At 33.9% G+C, this 18,651-nt stretch overlaps 1 protein-coding gene across 1 annotated transcript; it reads right to left on the bottom strand.

The window, feature by feature from the left end:
* Positions 1-320: 320 nt before the first annotated feature.
* LOC142242935 (alpha-tocopherol transfer protein-like) lies at positions 321-13,127 on the bottom strand. Its single transcript, XM_075314411.1, has 3 exons — positions 12,725-13,127; positions 843-1,215; positions 321-778 (listed from the first exon to the last, which is right to left on the bottom strand). Exons 1-3 carry the CDS (start codon positions 13,015-13,017, stop codon positions 518-520), a joined length of 927 nt encoding a protein of 308 aa, XP_075170526.1. The 5' UTR covers positions 13,018-13,127; the 3' UTR covers positions 321-517.
* Positions 13,128-18,651: the final 5,524 nt, after the last annotated feature.

The following is an 18,651-nucleotide window of genomic DNA, read 5'->3' on the forward strand; positions in this document are numbered from 1 at the left end:
GCTCATATCTCCTTAAACATGTCTCCTAGTGCGGAATGCAGATAAATTCGTACCTGCCAAAAAAATTTAAAATTTCAAGAATAAATTAAACAAAATTATATGAAATACATATTTTACAAATATCTCCTTAAATATGCGTCGTAAAGCGAAAAAGAGGTTGATTCGTGACCATCCAAAAAAATAAAAATTGGATGAAAACTAAAAATATATATATGGAAATATACGTCCTAGAGCGGAAAGGTCGTCCAATCAAAATCAAAAATTCGATTAAAAACTATTTTCCTAGAGCGAAATTGCATAATTGATTCTACGACACAAAATTTAAATTTGTTTGTTTATTTTGTCTTAAAAAGGGACCTTTTTATAGCCGGTTCAGATATGATACAGTCGTTGGATCAGCGCTGGACCAAGTACGGCGAGTTAAACGAAGACATGATTTCGTTTCATCTTGCTTGTCCCTTCTTGTATCCGAATTTAAATAAAACCCCAAGTATTTTATTTCCCCATTTTGTTCACTTTAATCGACATCTAATTTCCGAAATGAACCATTTAGGCCAGTCAATTGGGAAATCTCTAAGCTAGAATTAATACCAACTCTAAGTTTTTCATTTACTCCAAAATGATCATCATTTGCAAAATAGTCCTTGTAGCTCATCATTATGGATTCCCAATGCTTGAGAGCTTCAGCCTGATAGCCATTGTGGCCACCATATTCCACAGTCATGGCATCACGGGGTATATACTCATATAAATCTTCAGCTTTGGTATGAACTATAAACTATACGGGAGAAATATTAACGTTTTAGTACATTTTTCCTTAATCCAAAATCCCAATGTCTTACCTTAAATGGCATTTTATTGGGTAGTAGTGAAGTTACAAAATTAAATACCGTCTGTCCTTCTTTACGCATATTAATCAAATGTATCTCGACAAATCTCAATGGAAAACAATGTTCAAGTAACATGAGAATTTTCTTTAGTAATGCTGGATGATATTGCATCATTTGTTCCATGGTAACATCACGAGCATCTACCACATATATAAGGCCAGCAACACTGGCATTCGCATTTTCATTGGCCACAATTTCCAAAAGCATGAAGAGTAATTTAAAAGCATCTTTAGGACTGTATTTCTTAGGATCATATTTGCTATATTGCGAGATTATAAGACAGCATCCATCTGGGCTAATAGGTTTCAGGGGGACGGTGTGAATGCTGAAAAAAAAAAACAAAAATGTAGATAAAAAAATTCGATCCGACTAAATGATAGAATGACTGTTTGATTGACCACCTAGCATAGTAATTTATAAGCTCGCGGATGTCAAGAGAATCACATAAAGCTAGAAAGGAGACAATTTTAAAGAGACGTACTCATTGAAAAGTACCAAAAGTACAATATAGTACATTACCTTTGCCGTGAATTTGAATCTTTTAGCCCTGCCATAAAAAATTGTTTAATATAATATTGTTACGAATTTGATAATTATAGATATAAGTTTATTTAAATTAGTTTCCGTTAATTTAAAATTTCAAATTGTAACGATAAAACTTCGCTATCACTTGTTGGAATCATCTATTCATTTTCTAGTATTTTCCTGAATTTCTTTTATGTTCTTTTGTTTGCTTACCGAAATGTTAGTTCTTACTCTCTCATAGAATAGCAACCCCTTTGCTTTGTTATTCTGCATTCTCATTTCATCTCATTGTCTATTGTCATTGTTGTTGTAGTAATGCGAGCATATATCTATGTGAGTGTGTATGTGTTTGGCAGCCACCAGACGAATAACTTAATGGTCGTAGATCCTTCTAGCATTGTCTAAGAATGTTCTGGCGTTGCCAGAATATTGTGGTGCTACCAGAATGTTCTCGTATTGCCACACCGTCATATATAAAAGCGCTCGCATGCTGCTAACGAGTCAGTCTTAATTAAAGCGTCAAACGAATAACTTCAGTGTGAACGAATTGTAAAGTGTGAAGTCATAGTAAATAAATTGTAGATTGTCGTTATTTAAAAGAACTGTGTTTTAATTGTCGGGTAATTAAAAACGCCTAAATATAAAAACGTAACAATTGGTGTCGGAAGTGAAATAACGAAAAAAAAAATCTACAATGAAGTTTAATGAGCTTCGTGTGGAAGACTTAAAAAAGGAATTGAGCAAACTGGACCTGCCGACAACAGGCAATAAGGCCCAGCTTCAAAAGCGTCTACTGGAAGAGTTTGAACGGCGTAATATGGACATTGCGACGCATGAGTTTGATTATAAGGAGGACATTGACGAATCAATACTCGTCAATACCAGCAGTGTAGAAAATCCATCTGTGGCTTCAAGTGTTGTGGATTACACCTCAATGCTCAATGTTTTAAGCAAAATGATGGAAGAAAACTCTAGAAAAATCATGGATGAGAATTCTAGAAAAATGGAAGAAAATTCTAGAAAAATGGAAGAAAATTCTAGAAAAATGGAAGAAAATTCTAGAAAATTGCTGAAAGAAAATGCCCTACAAATGGAAGCAAATTCTAGAAAAATGGAAGAAAATTCTAGAAAATTGGAAGAAAAATTCGACGAAAATTCTAGAATGGTCAACGAAAAATTACAACAAATTTCTGAAGGCATGGAGAAACGTGTGGACCATATAGAAAATCAAATTGTGGAATTGGATAAGAAATTTGTGGTTCACGATGAAAAATTTCTACACCTTGAGAAAAAAATGTCAGAGCTGGAAATTAAAGGTGGTCCAGTGCGCGTCATCGAGGGCTCAAAAATCAAAACTCCTGTTTTCGATGGCTCAACGTCATTTGATGTCTTCAAATTCCAATTCGAAATGGTTGCTTGTAGAAATTTGTGGAATGACGATGATAAAGCAATTGAACTTCTATTGGCATTAAAGGGCAATGCTGCTGATGTGATACAAAGCATTCCCGCTGCTTCTAGAAATAACTATAATGAAGTAATAGCGGCACTTCAACGCAAGTATGGTGGAGAGCACAAGCAGGACATCTTCAGAATGGAATTGAGAGGAAGAATCCAGAAATCGAATGAAACCCTACAAGATTTCGCAACAGAAGTTGAGCGGCTAGTGCTTTTGACATACCCAGGTGAGAGTCATCCTCTTGTGGACCGCATCAAGATTGAAACCTTCGTCAATGGAATTCGAGACCCAGATATAAAATGTGCAACATATGCGTCACAAAAGGCTACATTCGCTGAAACAGTAACATTCGCACTTGCACAGGAGACTGCGAGATTGCTAGCGCGGCCTCAAATTCACAAGGTACGTAAAGTAGAGACAGAGTGTGATGAATCAAAGTCCGTTATTGAGTCGATAAAAGAGGCCATGAAGCAGGCAATGCAAGAAATGAAGCAAGAGGCAAATAAATCCCGGATCAAATGCTATAACTGTGATAAGCCGGGACATCTAGCTCGAGAATGCAAAGCACGACGCAAACGGTCAAGGTCCACATCACCATCTCCATTAAACAATAGCCATAAGAAGGTGACCCCACAGTCAAGTGAGTCACCTTTAAACTAAATCGAGCTAGTTCAGCGGGGCAAGAGCTGGCTCCCACAGACGATGGCCCCACCATCTCCATAGCAATAGTTCAACAGAAAAATAACAATTTAACTATTGCGGGTGTTATTAATGGCGACAAGCGTACTTTGACGTTGGATACTGGTGCATCAAAGTCTATCATTAGATCTGATTTAGTAAAAGGAAAAGTTACACCACTGATTGGAGTCAAGCTACGCACGGCTACAGGGGAACCCGCAACCGTATATGGAAAGGTCGCCGTAAAATTAACTATTGCTAACAAATCCGTTACTTATGATTTCATTGTGGCCGATATAGTAGACGAAGTTATAATTGGAGCGGATTTCATGATTGCTTTTGGCCTCAATCTGGATATGAAGCGTCGTGTAATGACATGGTGCGATGCCGAAATAACGGTAAACGTGGGATACGACGAGAATACACCTGTCAGACGTTTGACAACGAGCCAGTCAGAGTCTATACCACCGAATGCCGAAGCAATTATATGGGTTTCTATGAATGGAGATTGTGAAGTCGGCCAATTGTGGGTTGTTGAACCAGCAGAAAACAAAAGCAACAACATCTTGATAGCAAATGCCCTGGTAACAACGAACGAAGAGAGACTAATACCAGTTCGTGTCTTGAACTTGTCTGACAATCATGAGCAAATTGTAAAATTTTCTGACATTGGCAAATGTACACCAGCCGAGGCAATAGTCAATTTGGAAGGCAACTCATCAAAGACACATGGAGCAGTGAGAAAACATCTAGAAGGGTATTTCGAGGCTTGGACACGTCATCTATCGCCGTCAGAGAGAAATAAAGCCAAGCAATTGTTGTGGAAAAACGCCTCTGCTTTTGCTTCTGAAAAGGGAAATCAAGGAAGAACATCTGTAGTGAAACATGAAATTAAAACCGCAGAAGAAAGGCCCATAAAACAGGCACCACGAAGTGTTCCCCTGGCAAAAAGAGACGAAGTTCAAAAGCTCATAAAGGAAATGGCGGAGAGCGGAGTGATCGAGCCATCATCAAGTCCTTGGTGTTCCCCAGTTGTGCTGGTCAAAAAGAAAGATGGAAGTACCCGATTCTGCGTGGACTACAGAAAACTGAATGAAGTCACCAAAAAGGACAGTTATCCGCTTCCACGCATTGATGACACGTTGGACACACTAGCCGGAACAACATGGTTTTCTACGCTTGATTTGAAGAGTGGATATTGGCAAGTAGAGATCGCCGAGAAAGACAAGGAAAAGACGGCTTTTGGCGTTAATGGCGGTCTCTGGCAATTCAATGTAATGCCGTTCGGGCTCTGCAACGCTCCGGCTACCTTCGAAAGATTGATGGAGCGGGTACTGAAGGGGTTGCACTGGAAGTCGTGCTTGATATACTTGGACGACATCATAGTGATGGGCAAAACATTTGACGAACACCTTAAGAACTTGAAAGACGTTATCCAGCAATTGTCAGCCGCTGGTCTACGCCTTAACGCAAAGAAATGCTCCCTTTTCCAGCGGGAAGTTAAATACCTGGGTCATCATGTGACTGCAGAGGGCATATCCACCGATGAAGACAAAATCCAAGCTGTCAGAGATTGGCCACGACCCCAAAATCTCCACGAATTAAGAAGTTTCCTTGGGTTATGTACATATTATCGACGATTCGTCCCAAACTTCGCCAGCATCGCCGCTAGTCTCCATAAATTGACGCAAAAAGGTCAGAAGTTCCAGTGGAGCGACAAACAGGAGGATTCATTCCAACATTTAAAAGTACTTTTATGTTCAGCTCCTGTTCTAGCGTATCCTATTCCGGGCGAAAAATTTGTTTTGGATACAGATGCTAGCGCGCATGGTATTGGAGGTGTGCTATCCCAACAGATAGACGGCAAGGAGAAGGTCATCGGATATTTCAGCCGAACGTTGTCCAAGCCCGAAAAGAACTACTGTGTAACGCGACGAGAGCTGCTAGCCGTCATAGAGGGTGTAAAACATTATCATAAATATTTGTATGGACAACACTTCTTGCTCAGGACTGATCACTCAGCTCTACGATGGTTGCTCCAATTCAAGAATCCGGAAGCTCAACTGGCACGTTGGATCGAGAGGCTCCAAAGCTATAATTTCAGTATCGAGCATAGAAAAGGTGGAAAACACGGTAACGCTGACGCTTTGTCACGTCGACCTTGCAGTATAGAATGCAAGCACTGCTCGAAAGCTGAACATAAGGAAGAGATTGTTGATATTCGGCTGTTACACATCGAATCTGGAGTGGACTGGCCAACAGAACAGCGTAAAGATCCCATTTTGAACAAAATTATTTCGGCAAAGGAAGAGAACAAGAAGCCCAGTAAGAAAGACATCGCAGCCGAAAGTCCACTTATGAAATCATACTGGGCTCAATGGGATAGTTTAGTTCTAGTCAATGGATCCCTGCAACGTAAATGGGAAAGCGAAGATGGCAAGAGCAGCCGAAATTTGATCATCGTTCCAGATTCCAAAATAAGAGACGTTTTGGCGGAGTTCCATAGTGGTCCCAGTGGAGGTCATCTGGGAATAACCAAAACCGCCGAGAAAGTGAAGCAACGATTCTACTGGGTTGGATGCCAGAAATCAATTGCTGAATGGGTAGCCAATTGCGAGAAGTGCATGAAGGCGAAAGGTCCAACAAGGAAAAGTCGAGGTCCTATGCAAGAATATAGACCAGGAGCCCCGTTTGAAAGAATAGCAATGGACGTGGCAGGCCCTTTCCCAGTAAGTGATTCTGGAAACCGTTATGTCCTTGTGGTCATGGATTACTTCAGCAAATGGCCGGAGGTGTATGCAATTCCAAACCAAGAGGCAAAAACGATTGTGGATGTGGTCAACAAAAACTGGATATGTCGCTACGGTGTGCCGTCCGAGATTCACTCAGACCAGGGAAGAAATTTTGAATCGGCCATATTCAAAGAGATGTGTGAATCCCTTGGTATCAAGAAAACGAGGACTACGCCATTACATCCACAATCCGATGGCATGGTAGAAAGGTTTAATCGCACTCTGGAGGAACATCTTCGAAAAGTAGTGGACAACGGCCAGAGGGACTGGGACGAGCATATACCAAAGTTTTTGCTGTCGTATAGATCTGCCATTCATGATTCCACCTCGCGAACACCGGCCAATGTTCTATTCGGAACTGAGTTGAAGTTGCCTGGAGATCTGATATTCGGCGCTAAACCTAATGAGCTCGCAATGGAAGAAAACAGAAACGACATCCCAAACACTTTCGGTGAAGTTCACGAATCAGTGCGCAACAAAATAAGAATGGTCAGCAACAGAATGAAGGCGAGATACGATCGTGCTGTAAATACTGAGGGCTTCCAAGAAGAAGAATTGGTTCTGCTATTTAACCCGCAACGAAAGAAAGGATTGTGTCCTAAACTGCAAACACAGTGGGAAGGCCCATACAAAGTCATCAAGAAGATCAATGATGTTGTATACCGGATTCAGAAGGACGACAGCCCTAGATCAAAGATGAAAGTTGTACATCTGGAACGATTGGCTCCTTACGGAACAGGTTCTGTGCCTGTTCGGGACGAACAGGCTTAAGCGGGAGGCAGTGTTACGAATTTGATAATTATAGATATAAGTTTATTTAAATTAGTTTCCGTTAATTTAAAATTTCAAATTGTAACGATAAAACTTCGCTATCACTTGTTGGAATCATCTATTCATTTTCTAGTATTTTCCTGAATTTCTTTTATGTTCTTTTGTTTGCTTACCGAAATGTTAGTTCTTACTCTCTCATAGAATAGCAACCCCTTTGCTTTGTTATTCTGCATTCTCATTTCATCTCATTGTCTATTGTCATTGTTGTTGTAGTAATGCGAGCATATATCTATGTGAGTGTGTATGTGTTTGGCAGCCACCAGACGAATAACTTAATGGTCGTAGATCCTTCTAGCATTGTCTAAGAATGTTCTGGCGTTGCCAGAATATTGTGGTGCTACCAGAATGTTCTCGTATTGCCACACCGTCATATATAAAAGCGCTCGCATGCTGCTAACGAGTCAGTCTTAATTAAAGCGTCAAACGAATAACTTCAGTGTGAACGAATTGTAAAGTGTGAAGTCATAGTAAATAAATTGTAGATTGTCGTTATTTAAAAGAACTGTGTTTTAATTGTCGGGTAATTAAAAACGCCTAAATATAAAAACGTAACAATATAGAACTAAAATTTTCTATAGGCAAATACAAACAATTTTTTTCTGATTCAATCACAAAATTAATTGATCCAATTAATTTTTTAATTGAAAGGTCTTCAATCACGAAAATGCCCTGCCATAAAAAATTGTTTAATATAATATAGAACTAAAATTTTCTATAGGCAAATACAAACAATTTTTTTCTGATTCAATCACAAAATTAATTGATCCAATTAATTTTTTAAATGAAAGGTCTTCAATCACGAAAATGCCCTACCATAAAAAATTGTTTAATATAATATAGAACTAAAATTTTCTATAGACAAATACAAACAATTTTTTCTGATTCAATCACAAAATTAATTGATCCAATTAATTTTTTAAATGAAAGGTCTTCAATCACGAAAATGCCCTACCATAAAAAATTGTTTAATATAATATAGAACTACAATTTTCTATAGACAAATACAAACAATTTTTTTCTGATTCAATCACAAAATTAATTGATCCAATTAATTTTTTAAATGAAAGGTCTTCAATCACGAAAATGATAGTATTAATCACAGTTTTAATTGGACATTAAACAAATACTTGATTAAAAAATGCTTGATTTCATTAGCAAATTTCAATTAATTCAATTAATTGATTCAATTAAAAATTTAAAACTCATTTAATTTTTTTAAAATACATTTTTAGTTAAAAATTAAAAAAAAATCCATAGCTTTTTTAATTGACTTAGTCTTCCGAGTTTGATTCAAAAGTTAATTGTATGGAATATTTTTTTTTAATGATCAATTTTCAAAATTTCAATCATTGACTTAATGTTTCTATCGTGATTAAAAAGTTAATTGTATCAATTAATTTATAAATTGAAAACATGTTCAACTTCAATCAACTTTTTAATTGGAAATATTTTAGTGATATTTTTTCTGTGTATAGAAACAAAATTTTGACAAAATTTTTTATAAAAATAAAATTTTGACAAAATTTTCTATAGAAATAAAACTTTGACAAAATTTTCTATAGAAATCAAATTTTGCTAAATCTTTCTATAGAAATAAAATTTTGCCAAAATTTTCTATAGCAATAAAGTTGTAGCAAAAATTTCAATAGAAATAAAATTTTGACAAAAAGAAAAATTTGACAAAATTTTCTATAGAAACAAGTAAGGAAAGTCCAAAGTCGGGCGGGGCCGACTATATTATACCCTGCACCACTTTGTAGATCTAAATTTTCGATACCATACCACATCCGTCAAATGTGTTGGGTGCTATATATAAAGGTTTGTCCTAAATACATACATTTAAATATCACTCGATCTTGACAGAATTTGATAGACTTCTACAAAATCTATAGACTCAAAATTTAAGTTGGCTAATGCACTGCAATTTTAGTAAAAAATATGGGAAACATTTAAATCTGAAGCAATTTTCAGGAAACTTCGCAAAAGTTTATTAATGATTTATCGCTCGATATATTTGAATTAGAAGTTTAGGAAAATTAGAGTCATTTTTATAACTTTTCGACTAAGCAGTGACGATTTAACAAGGAAAATGTTGGTATTTTGACCATTTTTGTCGAAATCAGAAAAACATATATATGGGAGCTATATCTAAATCTGAACGGATTTCAATCAAATTTAGCACACATGACTATATTACTAATTGTACTCCTAGTGCAAAATTTCAACCAAATTGGCCCAAAACTCTGGCTTCTGGGGCCATATAAGTCCATATCGGGCGAAAAATATATATGGAAGCTAAATCTAAATCTGAACCGATTTCAATCAAATTTTGCACACTTGACTATACGACCAAGTGTTATGTTTGTACAAAATTTCAAGCAAATCGGTATAAAACTCTGGCAGTTGGGTCCATATTAGTGCATATCGGGCGAAAGATATATACGGGAGCTATATCCAAATCTGAACCGATTTCTTCCAAAATCAATAGGGATCTATTCTGACCCAAATTAGGAACATGTGCCAAATTTGAAGGCGATTGGACTTAAATTGCGACCTAGACTGTGATCACAAAAATTTGTGTTCACAGACAGACGGACGGACAGACGGACATGGTTATATCGACTCAGGGACCCACCCTGAGCATTATTGCCAAAGACACCATGTGTCTATCTCGTCTCCTTCTGGGTGTTACCATATGTTTGTAACACTAACTTATAATACCCTGTTCCACAGTGTGGCGCAGGGTATAATAAAATTTTGACAAAACTTTCTACAGAAATAAAATTTTGCAAAAATTTTCTATAGAAATAAAAGTTTGACAAAGTTTTTTGAAATTAAATGTTGCTAAAACTTTCTATTGAAATAAAATTTTGCTAAAACTTTCTATACAAATAAAATTTTGCAAAAATGTTCTATAGCAATAAAGTTTTGGCAAAAATTTCAATAGAAATAAAATTTTGACAAAATTTTCTATGGAAATAAAATTTCCATAAAATTTTCTATAGAAATAAAATTTTGACAAAATTTTCTATAGAAATAAAATTTTGACAAAATTTTCTATAGAAATAAAATTTTGCAAAAATTTTCTATAGAAATAAAATTTTAACAACATTTTCTGTAGGAATAAAATTTTAACAATGTTTTCTATAGGAATGAAATTTTAACAAAATTTTCTATAGTAATAAAATTTTCACAAAAATTTCTATAGATATAAAATGTTGGTAAATTATTTTTGGCTCGAGTGGCAACCATGATTATGAACCGACCAATTTTTGTGTGATTACGGTTCGGATATATATAACTATAGCCCGATATGGACCAATTTTGACATGGTTGTTAGCGGCCATATACTAGCGCAATGTACCAAATTTCAACCGAATCGGATAAATTTTGCTCCTCCAAGAGGTTCCAGAGGTCAAATCTGGGGATCGGTTTATATGGGGGCTATATATAATTATGAACCGATATGGACCAATTTTTGCATGGTTGTTAGGGACCACTTACCAAATTACTTACACCACTTACCAAATTACTTACACCACTTACCAAATTTCAATCAAATCGGATAAATTTTGCTTCTCCAAGGGGCTCCAGAGGTCAAATCTGGGGATCGGTTTATGTGGGGGCTATATATAATTATGGACCGATATGGACCAATTTTTGCATGGTTATTAGAGACCCTATACTTACACCACGTACCAAATTTCGACCGGATCGGATGAAATTTGCTTCTCTAAGAAGCTCCGCAATCCAAATCTGGGGGTCGGTCTATATGGGGGCTATATATAATTATGGACCGATATGGACCGATATGGACCAATTTTTGCATGGTTGTTAGAGAACATATACTAACACCACGTACCAAGTTTCAACTGGATCGGATGAAATTTGCTTCTCTAAAAGGCTCCGCAAATCAAATATGGGGGTCGGTCTATATGGGGGCTATACGTAAAAGTGGTCCGATATTGCCCATTTGCAATGCCATCCGACCTACATCAATAACAACTACTTATGGCAAGTTTCAAGTCGATAGCTTGTTTCGTTCGGAAGTTAGGGTGATTTCAACAGACGGACGGAAGGAAGGACATGCTTAGATCGACTCAGAATTTCACCACGACCCAGAATATATATACTTTATGGGGCCTTAGAGCAATATTTCGATGTGTTACAAGCGGAATGACTAAGTGAATATACCCCCCATCCTATGGTGGAGGGTATACAAATATTTATACCCTTCACCACTACTGTGGTACAGGGTATAATAAGTTTGTGCATTTGTATGTAACGCCAAGAAGGAGTAATCATAGACCAACCTTTTAGTATACGGATCGACTTAGAATTAAATTCTGAGTCGATTTAGCGATGTCCGTCTGTCTGTCTGTCTGTCTGTTGATGTATTTTTGTGTGCAAAGTACAGCTCGCAGTTTTAGTCCGATTGTCCTAAAATGTGGTATAGGGTCCTGTTTCGGCTCAAAGACGATCCCTATTGATTGGTTGAAATCGGTTCAGATTTAGATATATCTCCCATATATAGCTTTCGCCCGATTTACACTCATATGACCACAGAGACAAATTTTTAACTCCGATTTAGTTGAAATTTTGCACAGAGAGTAGAATTAGCATTGTTGCTATGCGTGCCAAATTTGGTTGAAATCGGTTCAGATTTAGATATAGCTCCCATATATATGTTCTTCTGATTTCGACAAAAATGGTCAAAATACCAACATTTTCCTTGTAAAATCGCCACTGCTTAGTCGAAAAGTTGTAAAAATGACTCTAATTTTCCTAAACTTCTAATACATATATATCGAGCGATAAATCATAAATAAACTTTTGCGAAGTTTCCTTAAAATTGCTTCAGATTTAAATGTTTCACATATTTTTTTTACTAATATTGTGTTCCACCCTAGTGCATTAGCCGATCGTGAGCGTGATTTTGTTTTCGTGAGTGTAATTATCAAACATTTTTACTAACGCACATTCACGAAGAATTTTTTTTCTTGACTCACGCTCACGCACGAAAATTTTCAGCTTGATCACGCTCACGCACGCTCACGCACGCTCACGCACGCTCACGAGATTGACTCCATCGTGACTCACGTGCACACCTCTACTTCATACCGGTATACCTGGTACATGGGGGCCTATACCCAAAAAGGGGTCCGATACGGCCTATTGGCAATACCATCCGGCCTAAATCAATAACAGCTACTAGTGCTAAGTCCTTCGGAAGATCACACTATCTTATATAGAGTGTGACAAGCGGACATCGTTAAATCGATTCGGAATTTCCCTACGACCCATACTTTATGAGATCTGAAATCTATATTTCGATGTGCTACAAACAAACTAACAAAATTAGTATACTACAATGAGATTATTATAAAAATGCTATTACTTGCACAAAAAATGGATCGGTTGGAAAAAAAGTAGCAAATTTCCCACTGACGGGAAATTTGCTTTCAGAGGCGTATAACAATCTCCGAAAATTCTCCCCTAAAGTCGCACAAATGGTAGCTTTTTTTCTCTCCAATCACTCTCCTCCAACTTACCCCTGTCTGTACAACGTCAATAGCGACTCATTAATCGAGCGATCCGACATCACTTCAGGAAACGATTCCTTCAATGTATAGAAATTATCCAAACGTTTTTTGGTTTCCTCCAAACTAAAACGACAATAGCGTAAAAATGATAAAATCCATTCTTCATTAGTTCGAGCTTTCAGATGAGGAGTTTTCTTCAGCCATATCGAAAGAGAGACCAATGAATTTTCCCGAATATCAGAAGTTTCATTGCAATTTTCTTTTGCAATTGCTTGCAAATCACTCGATAGTCGTTTCGACATTGATTTTTATCGACGGTGTTTATCCACACGGGCAGGTGGCATAGAACTGATGTTTTTTTTTGGCAGCCAAATATACATCCGTTCGTTCGGCTGATTCGGTTTTCACCTCGGGAATACTACTACTCATCGTTTGGCAATTTGTTTTGAGAGATAAGATATTCTCCCTTTGCTCCCCCCTTGGTAATGGACTGGTGGCTATCAGGTGCAAATGAGCAATTACACATTGTTATGGGCCAGGGATGGAAAATACAATTTTAAGAAAGTACATAAAAGGTATTTTTCTTTTTTTTGAGCGAAAAAGTACTTTTCACTAAATTTCACAAAAAAATCCATTGGAAGATTATTGTCAAGAGCACCTTTAGACTGAATTTTAAAGAAAATAAAATTTTGTTTGTCAACTACTCAATTTTAAATCGTTTTATATCCGCTTCCAAAGACCACCGTTGTATTGTAATCACGGTTGCCACAGTTGTACTTCAAATAAAATTTTGACAAATTTTTCTATAGAAATAAACATTTGACAAAATTTTATATTAACACAAGTAAGGAAAGGCTAAAGTCGGGCGGGGCCGACTATATTATACCCTGCACCACTTTGTAGATCTAAATTTTCGATACCAAATTACATCCGTCAAATGTGTTGGGTGCTATATATAAAGATTAGTCCCAAATACATAAATTTAAATATCACTCGATTTGGACAGAATTTTATAGACTTTTACAAAATCTATAGACTCAAAATTTAAGTTGGCTAACGCACTAGGGTGGAACACAATTTTAGTAAAAAAAAAATATGGGAAACATTTAAATCTGAAGAAATTTTAAGGAAACTTCGCAAAAGTTTATTTATGATTTATCGCTCGATATATATGTATTAGAAGTTTAGGAAAATTAGAGTCATTTTTACAACTTTTCGACTAAGCAGTGGCAATTTAACAAGGAAAATGTAGGTATTTTGACCATTTTTATCGAAATCAGAAAAACATATATATGGGAGCTATATCTAAATCTGAACAGATTTCAATCAAATTTGGCACACATGACTATATTACTAATTCTACTCCTAATGCAAAATTTCAACCAAATTGGGCCAAAACTCTGGCTTCTGGGGCCATATAAGTCCATATCGGGCGAAAAATATATATGGAATTTAGCCAAATTTTCTAAAATTTAAAAAAAAAATCTATAGAAATAAAATTTTCGATAGAAAAGAAATTTTGACAAAATTTTCTACCGAAATAAAGCCATGCATTGACTAAACTACAAGTGTAGCGTAACCAACAGAGGAAAAGTATGCTTGTCAAATTTATTTGGACAAAGCCCTATAGACTGCAAGATGGTTGGATGTACAGCTGTTTCGGAATTACCACATTCCTCATCAGCATCCTCTACTTGCAGCAAAACTATCAACCAAGTATCAGAATAAATTCGGGTAGTTCACTCAACCCAAAGTGAACTACACTTGAACCTTCCGAAAAAGGGTTTGATAGTCGGCATCGACTAAACTACAAGTGTAGCTTAACCAATGCATGGCTTTAAGCTGAGATCAAAAACAACAATAACGATTGAAGAGAAGCCAACAATAACAAACAAAACGAATGAAGATAGAGGAAGCACACTCAAAAACAAACCAAGACAAATACATTCAAATCGATGATTTGAGTTTGGCAAAGGAAAAGAGATATGCTTGCAAATTTGTTTAGGCAGTAGCCGACTATCAAACCCTTTTTCGGAAGGTTCAAGTGTAGTTCACTTTGGGTTGAGTGAATTACCCGAATTTATTCTGATAATTGGTTGATAGTTTTGCTGCAAGTAGAGGATGCTGATGAGGAATGTGGTAATTCCGAAAAAGGTGTACATCCAACCATCTTGCAGTCTATAGGGCTTTGCCCAAATAAATTTGACAAGCATACTTTTCCTCTGTTGGTTAAGCTACACTTGTAGTTTAGTCAATGCATGGCTTTAAGCTGAGATCAAAAACAACAATAACGATTGAAGAGAAGCCAACAATAACAAACAATGAAATAAAAATTTTGAAATAAAATGAAATAAAATTTTGACAAAATTTTCTATAGAAATAAAAGTTTGACAAAATATGCTATAGAAATAAAATTTTCTATTGAAATAAAATTTTGACAAAAGTTTCTATAGAAATAAAAGTTTGGCAAAAGTTTCTATAGAAATAAAATTTTGATAAAATTTTCTGTAAAAATTTTGCTATCAAAATTGTCTATAGAAATTAAATTTTGGCAAAATTTTCTATAGAAATAAAATGTTAGCAAACAATAAAATAAAATTTTGACAAAATTTTCGCTTACTAAAAAATTATTTTAGTAAGCGATCGATAACTTCTCATATAGAAAGTGTTTGTGTGGAAGTGTAATATAGAAATAAAATATTTTGTCAAAACTATTGTACCATAATTCTGAAATCGTCTCAAAAATGTCTACACAAAAGATACTAAATCATTAGCGGTGGTACTACGTTACTGAAAAAGTATTGAAAAAATTATTAAGTACAGCATTTTTCATCCCTGTTACGGGCTACACACAACTGTTGTGGGTGGATAGATGGATGGGTTGGCTGGCTGGAATGGACTGCACTGGCTGAGTGTTATCACGTCTAGATAAAATTGAGCAAGACAAAGCTCCAAGAATGCTAAATAAATCATAAAACTATTGATGGATTGCGTTGGATAGATACTGAAAATATCGAAAACTCAAAATTCGAGGGAAGTACATGAATATATTTTTTGTTTTAAATTTGTTACATACACAAAATTCTAATTGTCTTTGTTTATTTACATGTGAAATGATGGTACACCTACACGCAGAGAAGGATATGATCCCCTCCAAAGTTGTTGTTTTTTTTATGGGGAACATGGAGCATTTTTGGCTTAAAAATGTTGTTTTCTCGCCATACATAAAATGGTTGTCGAAATCAGATACATAATGTCCGAAAAAATAACATGATTGTGACAAACATGTTAAATATTCACCATCCAAAACTGACATTTTGCTTCAATTGATGATCATATTTCTTCTCTAGGTGTATGAATTAAATCCATACACCCAAAGAAAAAATACTTTTCTCCGAAACGAAATTTTATACAAAAACCAAATTAATTTCAAATCTATGTCAAACGATGCCACAATTGCCTCAATTTTTTTTATTTGCTTTATAACACCACTATACAGGAGAACCTAACCTAAATTCGAGAACCACTTTTCTGAAATATTAAAAGATCAGGAACCCCATATTAGCTTCATAACCTCACCCCACCTCCTCTGTATATTCCATCTGAGAAATTTTGTTATTTTACAGTGAGTACTTCAAAAGAAGTTGGGCAAACGGGAGGAACCCTTCCCCGACCAAATATCGAAAGCGGATCATTGTCTAGATGCGAATTCCCACCTTCGTGCACCATGGCACGACCGCGAGCCATTTGGTACTTTTTCATCACAATTACTCTATTTCTATTTCACATTGAAGAAATAAACGTATTAAAAAATGAGGATATTTTAGTTTTTATTAAAGGATCTCAACATTTTTGAGAGGAATAATGTCTATACCAGGGCTGTGGAGTCGAGCCAATTTTGTTCGACTACGACTCCAGCATTTTTCATCAGCCTCGACCCCGACTCCAGAGTCGACTCCGGGTAATATAACTAAATCTCATTTTAATACCACTAATTTGTAGTTCTATTAAAATTTTGCAAAATTTTCTATAGAAATAAAATTTTGCAATATTCTATATAGAAACAAAATTATGCAAAATTTTCTATAGAAATAAAAGTTTGCAAAATTTTCTATAGAAATAAATTGTTGACAACTTTTTTTATAGAATAAAATAAAAGTTTTATTCTATAAAAAAAAAGTTTGCAAAATTTTCTATAGAAATAAAATGTTGACAACTTTTTTTATAGAAATAAAATTTTTGACAAAATTTTTTTTTGTAGAAATCAAATTTTGCAAAATTTTCAATAGAAATAAAATTTTGACAAAATTTTCTACAGAAATAATTTTTTGAAAAAATTATCAATAGAAATACAATTTTGCAACATTTTCTATAACAATAAAAGTTTGCAAAATTTCTATAGAAATTTTGACAAAATTTTGTATAGAAAAAAAGTTTTGATAAATTTTTTTTTAGAAATACAATTTCGACAAAATTATCTATAGAAAAAAAAATTGACAAAATTTTCTATAGAAATAAAATTTTGATAAAATTTTCTATAGAAAAAAAATGTTGACTAAATTTTGTATAGAAAAAAATTTTGACAAAATTTTGTATAGAAAAAAATTTTGACAATATTTTCTATAGAAAAAAATGTTGACAAACTTTTTTTTAGAAATAAAATTTTGACAAAATTTTCTATAGAAAAAAATGTTGACTAAATTTTGTATAGAAAAAAATGTTGACAAAATTTTCTTTAGAAATAAAATTTTGACAATATTTTCTATAGAAAATAAATTTTGACAAAATTTGTTTTAGAAGTAAAATTTTGACAAAATAGAAATAAAATATTGACAAAATTTTCTATAGAAATAAAATTTTGAAAAATTTTTTTATAGAAATAAAGTTTTGACAAAATTTTCTATGGAAATAAAATTTTGATAAAATTTTCTATAGAAATAAAATTTTAACAAAATTTTCTATAGAAATAAAATTTTGACAAAATTTTCTATAGAAATAAAATTTTGACAAAATTTTCTACAGCAATAATTTTTTGAAAAAATTATCAAGAGAAATAAAATTGTGCACCATTTTCTATAGAAATAAAATTTTGCAAAATTTTCTATAAAAATAAAAGTTTGCAAAATTTCTATAGAAATTTTGACTAAATTTTGTATAGAAATTTTGACTAAATTTTGTATAGAAATTTTGACTAAATTTTGTATAGAAAAAAAATTTTGACAAAATTTTCTATAGAAATAAGATTTTGACAAAATTTTCTATAGAAAAAAAATTTGACTAAATTTTGTATAGAAAAAAAATTTTGACAAAATTTTCTTTAGAAATAAAATTTTTGACAATATTTTCTATAGAAAAAACATTTTGACAAAATTTTCTTTAGAAATAAAATTTTGACAAAATTTTCTATAGAAATAAAATTTTGACAAAATTTTCTATAGAAATAAAATTTTGACTAATTTTTTTTATAGAAATAAAATTTTGACAAATTTTTTTAAAGAAATAAAATTTTGATAAAATTTTCTATAGAAATAAAATTTTAACAAAATTTTTTATAGAAATAAAATTTCGACAAAATTTTCTATAGAAATAAACTTTTGACAAAATTATCAATAGAAATAAAATTTTGCAAATTTTTCTATAGAAATAAAATTTTGCAAGATTTTCTATAGAAATAAAATTTTGCAAGATTTTCTATAGAAATAAAAATTTGGAATATTCAATATAGAAATAAAATTATGCAAACTTTTCTATAGAAATAAAAGTTTGCAAAATTTTCTATAGAAATAAAATTTTGACAATTTTTTTTGTAGAAATAAAATTTTGACAATTTTTTTTTGTAGAAATAAAATTTTTGAAAAAATTTTCTATAGAAATCAAATTTTGCAAAATTTTCTATAGAAATAAAATTTTGACAAAATTTTCTATAGAAATCAAAT

This window comes from Haematobia irritans, chromosome 1 (genome assembly GCF_050003625.1).
Source record: "Haematobia irritans isolate KBUSLIRL chromosome 1, ASM5000362v1, whole genome shotgun sequence".
In the NCBI taxonomy this organism is placed as follows: Eukaryota; Metazoa; Arthropoda; class Insecta; order Diptera; family Muscidae; genus Haematobia; species Haematobia irritans.

Coding starts and splice junctions, on each gene's coding strand:
- LOC142242935 (XM_075314411.1), bottom strand. CDS start 13,017: ATGTCGAAACGACTATCGAGTGATTTGCAAGCAATTGCAAAAGAAAAT. Junction 1,216..12,724: donor TTGACGTTGTACAGACAGGG/GTAAGTTGGAGG, acceptor TTTTTTTTTCAG/CATTCACACCGTCCCCCTGA. Junction 779..842: donor CCAATAAAATGCCATTTAAG/GTAAGACATTGG, acceptor TCTCCCGTATAG/TTTATAGTTCATACCAAAGC.